Source organism: Zootoca vivipara, chromosome 12 (assembly GCF_963506605.1).
Source record: "Zootoca vivipara chromosome 12, rZooViv1.1, whole genome shotgun sequence".
Lineage (NCBI taxonomy): Eukaryota > Metazoa > Chordata > Lepidosauria > Squamata > Lacertidae > Zootoca > Zootoca vivipara.
In genome coordinates, this window is record NC_083287.1 from 34,237,180 (window position 1) to 34,252,603 (window position 15,424).

The 15,424-nt window shown below is 45.0% G+C and overlaps 1 protein-coding gene across 11 annotated transcripts in view; it reads right to left on the reverse strand.

Moving 5' to 3' along the window:
* ADAM22 (ADAM metallopeptidase domain 22) overlaps positions 1-12,771 on the reverse strand; it is a 133,501-nt gene extending 120,730 nt beyond the window's left edge. For 3 of the 11 annotated variants that reach the window (XM_035128903.2, XM_035128900.2, XM_060280779.1), the window contains exons 1-2: positions 12,260-12,770; positions 11,596-11,762 (exon numbers count right to left, since the gene is read on the reverse strand). In XM_035128903.2, the coding sequence (XP_034984794.2) occupies positions 11,596-11,762; positions 12,260-12,338 (246 nt within the window). In that variant the 5' untranslated portion in view covers positions 12,339-12,770. Of the gene's footprint in view, positions 1-11,595; positions 11,763-12,259 lie in introns of all 11 variants that reach the window. The other 8 variants (XM_060280781.1, XM_060280778.1, XM_035128898.2 and 5 more) reach the window with 6 other exon arrangements.
* Positions 12,772-15,424: the final 2,653 nt, after the last annotated feature.

The following is a 15,424-nucleotide window of genomic DNA, read 5'->3' on the forward strand; positions in this document are numbered from 1 at the left end:
ATGGGTAGCATCAAGACATTCTCCAGCTCACAGGCTGTAAACTGTTTACTGAGGAAAGTGCTGGGCGTTGTTTTAAATTGTCTTATTTCAGAAAAGCAGGAAAGACCTGGCAGTAGACTAAACAAGGGATATTATATATGATGTTTCTTGACTATTGTAGCTCTCGTCCAGACTGTTCTTTTGTTTTGCCCTAAGTTTCATGACAGATTTATTGCCAACTTGGTTGGAGTTTCTCTCCAAGCCATCAGTTACTTCCCAGAATGCTGACAGGGTGAAAGAGATCTGAGAAATCAGACCCTCTCTGGCTATGTCTCCTGTGCAGGAAGCTCTTTCATCCCCAGCTCTACAGCCAGAATAAACTCTGATCTTACTTCAGATGTCAAGGAGTAGAGTGTTTTGGATAAAGGGAAATGAATATCAATAAAGGAATGTTTGAAATGCTTTACTGAAAAAAATTGCGAGAAAGAATTGTTCGGCTTTTAGTAAACTCAGTGAACACTGAAAACTAACTAACAAACTAAAAGCCAGTCATATAAATTGGAAGTATTGAATCAGAATGCTGTGACTACATCAGGTTTCACCAAGCTGGTGTCCGCCAGACAGTTTGGATCACAAGTCCCATCAGCCCCATTCAGCAAATGAAATTAATACTGTACAGTAGTGCAAAAAATCTCAAAGACACCAGGTTGGCCAAGGCTGGACTACATGATACATTACATTGAAGTTTATATATTGGCCCAAAGATCCCCAAAATGATGGACAGCATATTAATACAAAAAATGATACAATTAATCAATCATCAGAACAAGACGGAAAACTCACAGGTTACCTGGCTGTAGCCTATCCACCCAGTGAACTGGCCAAAAAAAGGCGGCAACTCACTCACCAAGTGTTGCCTCACTCAACTGTCTGCCAGCTCTACCACCAGCCCTAGAGTCCTTAACAATCACACTGTATGTCACAGCAAACCAACAGACACCCTTCATAGGGTCTTGACCCTACCCACCCAATCAGGATCTTGGCACAAAGAGGAGAGTCCTCACACTTGTCCCAACCTAAAGAACATACACCTTGCATTTCAACCAAAAATGTAGGCAATGAATACTCTCCCTGGAATGAAACATTAGTCTTTGTTTTGAGTTTACTCCTGGAAAGCAACAGTGGACCGAGCAAAATTTGAACAATAAACCAGAGAACAACATTTCCCCCTACAATTCACCGCATCAAGCTGGAATAAAGCAGTACTCCTGGCCAGTGAAACGAACTGGCTATTACTAATGGTACAGGTCCACAGATAAAACTTTCCAGCAATGAGTGCATAAAACATTAAAGCTTTTTGAATGGAATATTGATTAGAACCGGGAGATGGCAGGCCTATCTACACGGCTTTCAATCCTTTGCAAGAAATTCCAAACAAATATCTCATCTCACTTTTTTTAATGGCGCCATAAAACCAGGTGAATGGAGTTAGGTGGACTTTACTAGGGCATCCAGTTTCCTATCTGGTTTTTCTAAATTTCTAACAATCATGAGTTTCAATATATTCCTGCACACATGATTCCATTGTGGGATCCCTCCTCATATTAATTTTATTATTTGAGGGGCTGATTCAATTCCCTTCACTTATGGAGTCTGACCTAATAAACCCAGTACAGTCCCCCAAGCTGGAGTAACCACAGGTGAAATGAAACTTCTTACGGCTGCATATCTGAAATTTTTTCCCCACTATTATTCATATTACTGAGTTATTTGATTTATACGCTGCCTTTGCTTCAATGTGCTCATGGCAACAAACATGATTTCTCCCTCGCACACATAGACACTTTATTCTTACAACCCTGCGAGGTAGGCAAGGCTGAATGTCAGTGACTAAGCAACAGCAAGCTTCATTAAAATGGAAATTAGGGTTGCAGACCTAATCCCTATACAATATTGATTGAATGTAGCAATTATATATGACTCAGTGGTATATGTCCATCAGCTCTACACATACAATGTAAGTGTTTCTGTTGACTAATGCCCATTATCCTACATAGATTTTAGATTTGTAGCAGGGGGAGGTAGGGAACATATATCTGCGCAAAAGAAGAACACTACAATATACTGATGCACCAAGACAGAGGAAGACAATGTGGTGCCCTTCAGCTATTGATAGACTACAATTCCCATCATCCCTGACCATGAGCATGTTGTCTGGGCTCATGGGAGGTGCAGTCGAACATCTGAAGGGCATTACATTGGAATCCCGGCTCATGTAGGCCACTCCTTAGTACAGGAGGTAGCTTTTTCATTATTATTGAAACAAACAAAAAAGGAAACATAAACATATGCAATCTCAGTAAACACAGTATACAACTAAGGCCCACGTACCAACAGGCATTGCTCATATTGGCCAGGGGTCTATATTGCCATACTCTTGTTACTGGCAAATTCAGCACCTGGGCCAGCGCTTTGGTGCTTCTAAGCAAAAACTGAAATGGTGACAAAGACCCCACGCTTCCACCTGCCATTATCATTGCAGCAAAGATAATGCCCCTACCACTGACTGACTATCAGACACAACGGCTAATATGTAACATACATTCTACACCAGGTGGGGAGACCTGTGATCCACCAGATGCTGTTGGGCTTCAACTCCCATCAGCCCTGGCTTCTGGGATATTATCAATGAATTGCACAGTAAGGAATTATGGACAAGCAGGTCATCACAGGTACTACGTAGGATCCAGGAGGCACTATGTTGCGTTTCACTGGGAACATCCGCTGAGCTCATATGTGACATCTTCTGCTCCTACAGTGGTACCTCGCAAGACGAAATTAATTCGTTCCACGAGTCGTTTCGTCTTGCGATAATTTTGTCTTGCGAAGCGCGGTTTCCCATAGGAACGCACTGAAATTTAATTCATGCATTCCTATGGGGAAAAAAGAAGCGCAAAAAAAAAGGGTGCCGACTCACCCGCCACGGCCGGAAGTCTTCAAGGCTCTGGGGAGGGGGAAGCAGGAGGGCAGCCAGGGGTCTGGAAGGAGTCCGGAAGCCATTTACAGAGATGGGAGAAAGCAAGGCCGGAGCCGCGGGGTCTCCTCCCACCACAGCCTCCACTCCTTCAGGCACTGCCGCTGTTCCCGCCAAGGGCCGCCTGGCGAGCCCCGCTGCTGCTCCTGCCGGAGCCGCGGAAGCCGCCGAGGAGGGCAAGGCCGGAGCCGCGGAGGCCGCCATGAGCGCCGCACCGCCGCAGGAGGCAGAAGCGGCGGCCGTGGATGGAGTCCTAAAGGTAAGCAGCAGCGGCAGTGGCTTCCCTTTCCCCTCACGAGGCTGCTTCATCTTGCAAAGCACGGCCATAGACGGCTTCGTTTTGCGAGTCGTCCAAAAATTGCAAAACGCTTTCGTTTTGCGATTTTTCCGTTGCACGAGGCGTTCGTCTTGTGGGGTACCACTGTATTTTATACCATGGAAATGCCTGAGTTTTAAAGCATCATCGGTTCTCAGATTATGAATATTTACAACTCTGCGTAAAAACAGAATGGGCATTTACTTTCAATCACACATGAAAAACACATATTGCTGAGTAACTACCAGCTCTCATAGTTCCGGACACTTGTTAGACCTAAAGTAATGAAACTTGCTTAACAACATTGCATCTGTGCAGGAAAAGCCAAACCACACCTTCTCTCCAAGTACACATCATTAGGCAATGCAGGTAAGTAAAAAGGCAAAGGACCCCTGGACGGTTAAGTCCAGTCAAAGGCGACTATGGGGTGAGGTGCTCATTTTGCTTCAGGCGGAAGGAGCTGGAGTTTGTCCACAGACAGTTTTTCGGGTCATGTGGTCAGCATGACTAAACTGCTTCTGGCACAACCGAACACTGTGACAAGTGCCAGAGCGCACGGAAACGGTGTTTAAGTTTCCGCAGCAGCAGTACCTATTTATTTACTTGCACTGGTGTGCTTTCGAAGTGCTAGGTTGGCAGAAACTGGGACAGAGCAACGGGAGCTCAGCCCGCTGACCAGATTCGAACCGCTGACCTTCTGATCAGCAAGCCCAAAAGGCTCAGTGGTTTAGACCACAGAGCCACCCGCGTCCCTTTTTTAGGCAATTCACAGCACATGTGAGCTACCTGGCCCATGATTTGGGATGACAGTCTTAGTTTGAGTCTATTTCATTACAAACCATATTTTAACTGAAAATGACAGTACCCATGTGTGATGGCCTGGGACTCTGGCTCGGACTCTGCCTGGGACATCAGTTGAACCTAGTCTGGGGCCTGTTCCTGAAGAGCCTCAGTCTGCTCAGGTCCCCCTGAAAGAAGCACCAGCTGGGCCAAGTCAGGGGCCTGAGCCTGTCCTGGCTCCAGGTGCTGAGAATACCTCATTGCTGACAGATGGTCCACTACTGGGTCCAGTAACCCTCCAGCGTCTCCCAAGCTGCAGAGACTCAGGGCTGAGAGGAGGAGAGACCTGAGTACTCGCAGGAGGAGTGCTTGCCTTCAGGTGAGGCAGGGTGGTGAGTCATCGGGGGATCGGGACTGGCCATTACCTCGTCAGAGATAAAAGGCGGTCAGACCTTTCCCCAAGTTGCGGGAGCAACATTGCTGCTTGCTAGATCCTGCCTGTGTTCCTGCTCCTGACCTCGCCTAGTTTCTTGCCCTGACCCTGCCTCAGCTTCATAGGACTGACCCCTCGTTGATTCCCTAGACTTCGGACCAGCCCTGGACCTCGCCTCTCGGATGACTCTTGGACCAGCACACCATGCCTGCTCTGTAAATAAATGATTTTCAAAATGGGGCAGTTCATTCTATCATGAACACAACCTAAATTAAGAAGTGTGCATGCACATGAAAGCTTATACCCAGAACAAACCTAGTTGGTCTCTAAGGTGCTACTGGACAATTTTTTAAAAATTTTATATATATTTCGGCTGTGTCAGACCAACATGACTACCTACCTGAATCTACAACCTAAATTAAAATACAGTATAAGCAAAATAAACCACATTTTATCCTTCATGTTTTTACTATCCCCAATTCTCTCTCATTCATGTTTTTTTTAAAAAAGATGCACTAAAAATGTTTTCAACTGACAATATGTGCTTATTTGTATAGTTACTTTTGTAAGAGCAAGTATAACAAAAGTGTGACTTTCTTTAAGAGTTCTTAAAAAATGCAGCAAGACAGAAACTTGGATTAAGACAATACATATTTCATCTGTCACATCATTCATGATGCGAGGACATTACAGAGATGCATGACTTTGCAAAACATCATGAAATGCTTTGAGGAGTACATAACTTAGTGCACAATATATCTCAACAGGCAGGTCTCAATTAGAATCTATAGTTTCTGGAAAGCTGCAGCCTGAGCAAAGGAGGAAAACAATATTTAACAGTGTTTTGTAAGGCAACTGAGCTGTGTTTGTGACTGTATTCATGTTTCAAGCTTTAGGGTCTTCAGATAACCTTGAAAAGGAGATATTTGCTCAGTGGCTTTTGATAATGGTTTGTTTTTCACATCACTGGCATGGACACCTCGTTAAACCCACGAGCTATGCACAGCACCAAGAGCACCAACAGGTCAACAGTAAGCTATGATCACTAATGTGCAAATTATGTAGAGCTATTTGACTGATCAGCAGAGAAACCATATATTCCTGAACAAGGATAGTCAACATGGCAGACTCCAGATGTTGGCTTCCAACTCTCTGCAATCATACAGATCACATAGAACACTGAAACAAACTAGAGTGAGTTATTCATGTAAAACAGAATCTATTGATAAGAGGATTGCAAGTCGCTAGCTATGGTTGTTGCTCAAGGGTTTTTCTACTTCTCCTAACTTTAAAAGTAATTGACATTATATTCTTACTACCGGTACTTAGGATAAATGGAAAAATCTGAAAGCAATGACTCGCACACCCTAAACAGAAGAATGAAACAAATGAATATACATGAATCTAGTCTCTTAAAACTCTAGACTCATTTAGAAGACTTCAAAATAAAAAAATGACTTGAATCAGTTAATTTTCAGTGCAATCCAATGCATGTTTACAAAGATGTTCCCCCTGTCTTCCATGGGGCTTACTCCCTTCTAAGTGTGCTTAGGATTGCAACTACCTAGCTACCAGCACAATCTTGTGCATATCCACTCAGAAGTAAGTTTCAATGAATGCAATAGGTCATATTCCCAGGTAAGTCTGTACAGGGTGGCAGCGTGAATAAATTAGTTAAATAAACTAGTTACAAATATGATTCAGAGGACAAATTTCCTTTAGAGACATACACACTTTTTCAAGCTAAGTTATCAAATACATTCCAGATGAGGGGAGGAAATAACCTTCTATTCAAAATACAACCTTAAATGCTCATGTAATCCTAAAACTATATACATGGCAGATGAAACTTAAAAACCATTCAAAAAAATATTCTGCCAGGAACTTAGGAAATGCATATCTTGTGGGAATGTTCAGGAATGTGGATGAGGAGATATTGTTTAATATATCCTATCCCCGCTTGCGCTAGCAAGCACAAAACTTTAGCAGAGTAAAACATTCCCCTTTTGCAAAATACACAGCAGAAGAACGTTTGCGCAGGCTTGATTTAAGCCACTAAAATAAAGTGTATTTTCCTGGTATTTCCCCTTTTTCCCTCTTAAAAGAAAAGACACAACACAATGCTCTTAAAAGTATAAAAGATGTTTACTTACAAGCATCTCGAGGTACAGCACACTCAAGAGGTAGACTTGCTTAGTTAAAAGGTAATATATACATTGTGAAGTTCACTTATAAGAAGTGAGACTCCATCTCATCTCTCTCTCTAGGCTGGAGGCCTTGAGGGAGAGACTCACTAAGATGTGTGTAGTCCAAGAGGTCTGGTCCAAGAGAGAGAAAATGGCTGTTTCCTTCAGGATTTATCTGCCACTTCCTCAACTCATTTGCATGTGAAGGAAGAGGAAACTACGTTTAGTCATATCCTCCTCCTCAGTCCTCCAAGTGGACTATCTAGGGATTGTTGTGACTTGACTGCACTTAACCCTTTGCATCCCACAAACCCCTTCTCAGGCAATTCACAACATACACAAAAACATACATAAACAACTTTAATCAACCACCCAAGAGTCCCAGCTTGCCACGAAGATCCTGGAACTTCTCTTTTGGCAGGGGCTTTGTTAGGACATCTGCAGTCATCTGGTCAGTGTTGCAGTAACACATTTCAACAAGTCCATCCTCGATCACCTGGCGTATGTAGTGGTACCTGACCCCAATGTGTTTGGTGCGTGCAAGGAACTTTTCACTTTGTGTCAGCTTCATACTGCTCTGATTGTCCTCCATCAAGCTGACAGGTCCCTTCCTTGGCACGCCAAAGTCCTTCAGGAGTTGATCCAGCCAGGCGATCTCTCTGCAAGCTTCCGAAGCCGCAATGTATTGGGATTCTGAGGACGATAAAACTATACATTTCTGTTTATAACTTCCCCATGCAATAGCTCCGTCCCCATACATAAAAACATAACCACTGGTGGACTTATAATCCTTATTATCCCCAGCCCAATCCGCGTCAGTATACCCAAGCAGTTTAGGGTCTCTGACGGCTGGCAGTTTTAATTTACAGTCCATGGTTCCCTTTAGATAACGAACAACCCTCTTAACACCAGCCCAATCATGCTCAGTGGGACAACTTACTTTCCTACTTAGGATCCCCACTGCACTTGCCAGGTCAGGTCTGCATGTGGTAACCAAATACAAAAGTTTGCCGATCGCTGACCTGTATTGCGTGTTGTTTGGCAGCAACTTCGAACCTTGTTGATTCTTCAAGAAGTCTGTGGCCATCGGTGTCGCAACTGGGTGTGCGTCCTGCATCTGCATGCTTTCAATCAGTTCAGTTATCTTTTGCCTTTGGCTGAGTAAGAACGATCCATCCTCTTCTCTCTCAACTTGAATTCCCAAGTAGTATTTCACTTTTCCAAGTTCCTTGACCTCTACTTCCCTGTTGAGGTGTTTGACTATGTCTTTATAGTCCTTCTCATTTGACGTAGAAATTAAAAGGTCGTCAACAAAGGCTAAAATGTACGAAAACTGTCCATCCCTTTGTTTGGTGTACAAGCACTTATCAGCAGTCCCTTGCTTGTACCCAAGCTGCACCAGCATCTCATGAAGTTTCTGGTTCCAAGCCCTCCCTGCTTGCTTCAAACCATAAAGTCCCTTCTGCAGCTTGCACACTAGATGTGCCTCATTTGGTTTAATGAAACCTTTGGGCTGCTTCATATAAATCTGCTCAGAAATTTCGCCATGAAGAAAGGCTGTCGCAATGTCAATATGGTAAACCGACATTTGCTTAGATGCTGCAATACTTAAAAGTAGTCTGACACTGCTGTATCGAACTGTCGGTGCAAACACTTGATCGTAATCCTCACCATACTTCTGGGAAAAACCTTGTGCCACAAGCCTAGCTTTGTAGCGTTGCACCTCCCCTTCTGAACCCTTTTTAACTTTGAACACCCATTTACTTCCAATTGCTTCCTTACCAGGAGGTAGTTCTGTGAGTGTCCAGGTCCTGTTCCGATGAAGTGCATCTATCTCCTCCCGAGCAGCTTTCCTCCAGAGACTGGCTTCATCCGGTGGCATCCTCTCTATCTCTTCCCATTTGGAAGGTTCCTGTGGAGACGCCGACCTTGAAAGGTAGGACAGCCGTAATGGTGGAACACCTCTGTTGGTTCTGGATGAGTGTCTGACCTCTGGTCTTTCGACCGCATCAGCTTCCTCATCCTCCTCCAGCAGTGGCATATCCCCATACAGCTGCTCCTCATCCTCTTCGTCTCTGGTGCTGCCAGGGGCCTGAACCTCCGCGTCTTCTCGGGTGTCACCTATAGGGGGTGCTACGACACTAGAAGGTGGATTAGTGCTTTGTATTGGTTCAAGAGGATAAAATACAAACTCCTCACTTGTTGGTTCCAGACTTGCTTGATCCCTTTTGCTTGGTTGGGCCATCCTTGTCGACTGGTTCCGCTGGTTCTCTGAAATATTAAGCTCATATACACCGTCCTTTAGTGTGCCCTGAGCACAAACTTCATCATGCTTAGTCACAATACATTGCCCTTTTTCAAATGTAATTTTAAATCCTTTCCTGTCCAAACTGGAAACACTCAGTAAGTTGCAATTGAGTTTTGGTGCAAACTTAACTTCAGTCACTTTTGTATTAATTGTCTCATAATCTACGTTGAATTGCAAGTTCACAGTTCCTGCACCAAATGCCTTTACAATGTTGCCATCAGCAATCTCAATTTCAGAGGATTCATCATTATTAATCTCATTAAAATACTCCTTTTTATAACAGAAATGAGAACTCGCTCCACTGTCAAGAATCCACTTATTGCGCTTATTTTCACGATTCTGGACAGCTAGACTCCTCTCCTGCATCAACATGGTTTGCTCACGACTCCCCTTCTTAATGCCTTGTGGTTTTGAGGGGTGGGATTCAACTTCATCCCCATTTGAACCCTTGCAGTTCCTTGCTATGTGGTTTTTCCCATTGCATCTAAAACAAATTATTTCTCTAGATGTCTCTCTGGACTTTCCAAAATGCTTGGATGCATAGCTGCTATCCTTCCTCCTTGGATTCCTTTCTTGAGAATCAAGGCTATCTCTGCATTCCTCTCTTAAATGGTTGATAAGCTCATTAAAAGTTAAATCCTTTGTGTGATCCATTATACTTTTAAAAGGAGCAAACGTAGGTCCCAATGATGCAAGCATAAACGTTACTTTAGTCACATCATCAAAGGCTCTGGGAGTAAAGGCAATTCTTTGAACAATCTCAGAAAAATTCTTAAAATGCTCTGTAAACTCTTCTCTAGAATTCATCTTCAACTTGAGTAACTTATCCAACAAATATCTATAGGAACTCTCTGTAGATTGTGCATAAATGCGTTCAATGTCCTCTAGGATCTTAGATGCATCATCTTCAAAATTTATCATCGATAGATGCTCATTCCTCAAACTGCTCAAAATTATGTGCTTGGCTTCATCATTTTTAATACTCCAAGCTTCTATCTTGGCTAAAGCTTCTGCATCGGTTCCTGTAGGCTTTTCTTCCTTAATGGCCTGCAGAACACGCCTAGCAGCAAGATAAACTAAAATGCGCTGCTTCCATTGCACAAAATTATTGTCATCAAGCAGCATAAGACTTGGTCTTGCCTCACTACCAAAACTGGAGCTTGCCATCTTAAAACTTCAAAAATTTCCAAAATTTCCAAAATTTAAAATCTTTCAAAAATCAAAATCAAAATCTCAAAAATCTCAAAAATATCTTCACTACCTCTGAGCTATCTCAGTGCTGCAAACTCTGAGGGAGGGGAGGGGTAGTTAATCCCCCAAGCACACTGCAGAACAAAGAGACCATGTGCTCAACCAGGAAACTCTAACTGGAAAAATCCTACACAGCTCAAAATCACAATCCAAATCAATCCTTCAAAAATACACAAAATACGCAACTCTGGGCCGCAATAACCCTATGTGGGAATGTTCAGGAATGTGGATGAGGAGATATTGTTTAATATATCCTATCCCCGCTTGCGCTAGCAAGCACAAAACTTTAGCAGAGTAAAACATTCCCCTTTTGCAAAATACACAGCAGAAGAACGTTTGCGCAGGCTTGATTTAAGCCACTAAAATAAAGTGTATTTTCCTGGTATTTCCCCTTTTTCCCTCTTAAAAGAAAAGACACAACACAATGCTCTTAAAAGTATAAAAGATGTTTACTTACAAGCATCTCGAGGTACAGCACACTCAAGAGGTAGACTTGCTTAGTTAAAAGGTAATATATACATTGTGAAGTTCACTTATAAGAAGTGAGACTCCATCTCATCTCTCTCTCTAGGCTGGAGGCCTTGAGGGAGAGACTCACTAAGATGTGTGTAGTCCAAGAGGTCTGGTCCAAGAGAGAGAAAATGGCTGTTTCCTTCAGGATTTATCTGCCACTTCCTCAACTCATTTGCATGTGAAGGAAGAGGAAACTACGTTTAGTCATATCCTCCTCCTCAGTCCTCCAAGTGGACTATCTAGGGATTGTTGTGACTTGACTGCACTTAACCCTTTGCATCCCACATATCTACACTGGCTATTATTGATCAGACCCACTTGGGGAAGCTTTCAGCAAGCGCCCTGTGGTCTGCTAACAATTACTTTTAGAGCCATGATACTGCCAAAAACAGAACCCATCTTGCTGAAACCAAGATTTCTACGCTGATGCGTACATTTTCCACAAAGGACAGAAAAGAGGTTCATCTGACTTCCAAAAAGAAAAGACAAATTGCAGGATTTGTTATTTCATAATAGCCATTCCTTTCCCAGGGCAATTGCTTCATTCTGGGTACCTCCACTGTGCAAAATTCCCTCCCCTCCTACTGTCATTTCTATGCATGGCGCATCAGACCTGGACTAGCGTTTTGGAAGAAGCCACCGCCTCCGCCTCCTTCCTTTTTCCCCAAGCGCACGTCTCCTGGGCAACAGAAAACCCCAAAGAGTAGGCTGCCCTCTCCTTTTCTCTCTGACTATCACCGGAAGCCAAAGCTGCCCCCCCCCGCCCGCCCGCCGCCTGCTGCTGCTGCTGCTCACCTGCTTCCCACCGAAGCTGCCGCCGCCGCCGATGCGGGTGTTGAGCACGTCGTGTTGAGTTTCGTTGCCACCGTCCGTGCTATAGATCAGCCGGAAAGGGACGATATTTTGCCTCTCCATAAAGCGATCCCCGTCCCTTCGCTCCATCTCTGTCAACAAGGCGTCTCCTCGGGGAGAGAGAGAGGAGAGGGTGGGGAGGTGGGAGGGAAAAGAGACACAGTCACGATCAAGCAAATCGGGATCGCTTTTATTTACAAAAGATGACCCTCCGGGGCGCGACGTAAAGGGAGGCGGGCAGCGGCGAGGAGCAAGGCGGCACGCGCGCCCCAGATTGCAGGGCTGGGAAAGCAAGGAGCCAGCCCACCCACCCAACCAGCTCCATCTTAGCGGGAGACCCTTTTCGCGCCTTGCCTTGCTGGATCTTTCTCTGCTACCTGCTCCTTCCTAAACACAAACACACAAGCCCCGAGACACGCAAGCGCACGAAATGCAGCGGCGCTCTTGCTTTGCCTCCCTGGAAGGCGCTGGGGATGCTGCTCGGCTGCACCGGCCGAGGCTCTCTCTGCCCTTGCAAGAGATCCCTGCAAGGCGATCCCTCCCGAGCGTCCTCGTGCCGCGATGCAAAGGTGAGGCGAGGACTCCCACCCACTTTCTTTCTTTTTACCTGCGCGGCTGGAGCCGGCTCCGGAGAGCATCCCGAAGGCACAAAGCGTCAAGGAGAGCAGAGAAGTCGCTGGCTGCATGGCTGGGTCTCGGTCGGGTGGGAAGGAGGGAGGCGCGTCCTTCCTCCTCCTCCTCCCGCCCGCAATAAGCGCGGGTCACTCGGCGGCTGGCATGGAGGGGGAGAGGAAAGGCGCCCCCCGCTCCCGGGGTCTCCTTCTCCTTGCGAGCGAGAGAGGCGCGTGTTCTCCTCTACAATGCCGCCGCCTCCGCCGCCTCAGTGCTGCATTGTGCTGGACGGGCTTCCGTTCGCTCCGAGAGCTTCTACTGCATTGGGCGGCTTGCTGTAGCTCAGAGGCTTCCCAGCTCCGCCCCTCGCTCCCCACACGGTCCACACATGCAGCAGCCCGGAGAGGCGGAGAGGGAGCGAGAGGCTTTTGCCTTCGCGTCGGCGCGAAAGCCCCCTTTCGCTCCGGAGGAGAGAAGCCGGGATTCCCGGGAAATGTAGTTCGTTGAGCCAAAAGTTCCTCACAGAGGGAACCTGTGTGAAAAGCTCGAACTGCGCCTGTCTCGGGCGGGGGAGGGGGGAATAAGCCGCACTTGGTGGTTGCCTTTCATTGCACAGCAGGTTACAAGACGTTGCTGAGGTGGAGGAAAGGAACAATGATCTGTGAAAAAAGGAAGGGAAACGTCAGGAAAAAGGAGGTGGGGAGGCCTACTCCCATCCGTCCTAGCCAGCTTGGCCAATGGTCAGGGGATGGTGGGAGCTCGAGTCCCACAACTTCTGGGGGTCCACAGGTGCCCTACTCCGGTTTTATAGGGCTGCATCTGAAGGACAGCTTCAGAGCAGGAGTGGGGTGTGACCTTTCAGCCAAGCACCGCTTTCCTTCCTTGGCACTCTTCCAGGACCCACATGCCAGTGGTGCACAGAGCCAGGCGCAAAAGTGGGCAGAGCAGATAATGTTAAGTTTTACCTTTGTAACAGTAGACTTGTTTCTACTCGCCCACAGCACACCCCTTTCTTATGCCCTGCGTTCACGCAAGCAAGAGTCACGATTGGAGGTTCAGTCTGTGAGGCAAAAACATTAAAAGCAAGGTGGGGGACATTGCCTGTGAGGGATGTGGCCTGAGGTTCCTCTCCTCTGCTTTATAGCATAATAATACATCTGCTAGCCTTTGAGGGGAGACTTTGCCATTTATACAGAAGCCCAGATTCACTGCCCTTCTCAGAAGTGACAGGGGAAGGTAGTCCTCACAGCTGGGATACCACCAGTAGTGAGGAATGAAGGAAAAACTTGACTCACTTTGCATTTAAAGGTGAACTTACCAAATTTGCATATTCCAAAGCAATATGCAAATATGAATTTGCACTTCTCTGAATTTGTCAATGCAGTTCTCCAGCCAAATAACGTCTGCAAAAATGCATGGTAAAGTGTACATAAAATGCATATTAATGACAATAACACACAAACATGCATTAAGGCTTTGCAAAAAAAAAAGGTGTCTATTAGGAAAAATAGCATCAAAAATGCCATTGGGGGTGATGGGGGTTGTAGTTTAGCAACATCTGGCAGGCCCAAGGGTCCCCACTCCTGGTCTGCAGCTGTTGAAGTTGCAGGAGCCTTCTTTAGGTCAAATATTGACAGCATTGTAGTGTCTACTAATGCAACCAGAAATGTGTATGATATGCTGGAATATTTTCCACCCTTTATCTCTTTATTCTCTTCTTTCCATATATGCAAATGGGCACATGCAAAGGGGTTACAGTGCATTTTGTAGAAAGCTTCCACTACAATATCCTACCAATAATGCATATGTGCTCACTAGAAAGCTCTGTACCAATGCACTAATTTGACACTCCTTCTTAGTAGCTTTATTACAAAGAGCTGACAATAGCCTTTTGAAATCAGTTCTCAGGAACCTTAGGCTTTGAAATGTTACAAGAAATCCAATCTTTTTAAATAAAGCATTTTGGGAGAATCACTTAGCAAGCATTGAGTATGCAGTTCTTTAGCTATTCACCTGATTATCAGTAAACAGTTTGCATTTTTGCAAGCAAACATTCCTTTCTGCCCCTGGGAATCTTCTGCAGTCCAAAGGAGGTTAAGGAAAAAATGAAGAAAGTCCCATGTACATATAGCTGTTTAAAATTTCCACACTTACCTAGGTGCCACAGCAAATTCCTTCTTTCCTCAGCTAAGTATGCAAATTTGGAATCCTATTTGGTAGCATTCTGTCCCATCTGTCTTTGCCTGATATACTTTGGAGGGCATTATGAGCACCAATATAGTGTTGTGTTTAGTGCTGGTCTAGGATTGGTAAAACACAGGTTCCAATACCCACTCAGCCATAAAGCTCACCGACCTTGGGGCGGGCAGCATTTCAGGCCTATCTACTTTGCAAGGTTGTTGTACAATGTCATGGGTGAAGCAGAGAACAAACACTAGCTCTTAAAAGGTGGGATATAAATAAAACAAACCTCAAACTGTGGCCCTCCAGATGTTTTGGCCTACAACTCCCACGATCCATAGCTAGCAGGACCAGAGGTTGGGGAAGATGGGAATTGTAGTCCAAAACATCTGGAGGGCCTAGTTTAGAGGAAGATAAAATCAAAGCCATTCCTCCCTGTCAATGCAACATCTTAACTACTGTACCGTTACTGCTTGTATTTGTTTCCCGACCTACACTTCTGTTATTCTATTCTCCAATGGAATAAGTCACTGGTTGGTTTAAATTCAATTATCTAGGGCTTTATAAAGCAGTTATACTCCCCTCTTCTGCTGGAAAAGCTCCCATAGTGGCTTATAAGTCAGTAAAAATAACAGAACCCATCTTCAGGCTTACAATCTAAGACTTAATGCAAAAGGAATGGGAAGGGGAATACAACAGTGGTACCTTGGTTTAAGAACAGCTTACCGAAGTTTATAAACAACCTGGATTAAGAATGCTGCAAACCCGGAAGGTGTTTTGGTTTGTGAACTTTGCCTTGGAATAAGAACATGTTTCGCTTCCTGTTGAGTGTGTTCCATTTGTAAACTGAGTACTCTGCTGCTATGGGAAAGCATGCCTTGGTTTAAGAATGGACTTCCAGAACGGATTAGGTTCATAAACCAAGGTACCACTGTATATTAAATTTGCAAGGCTCTTAGAATGACCAGCTTGGATACAA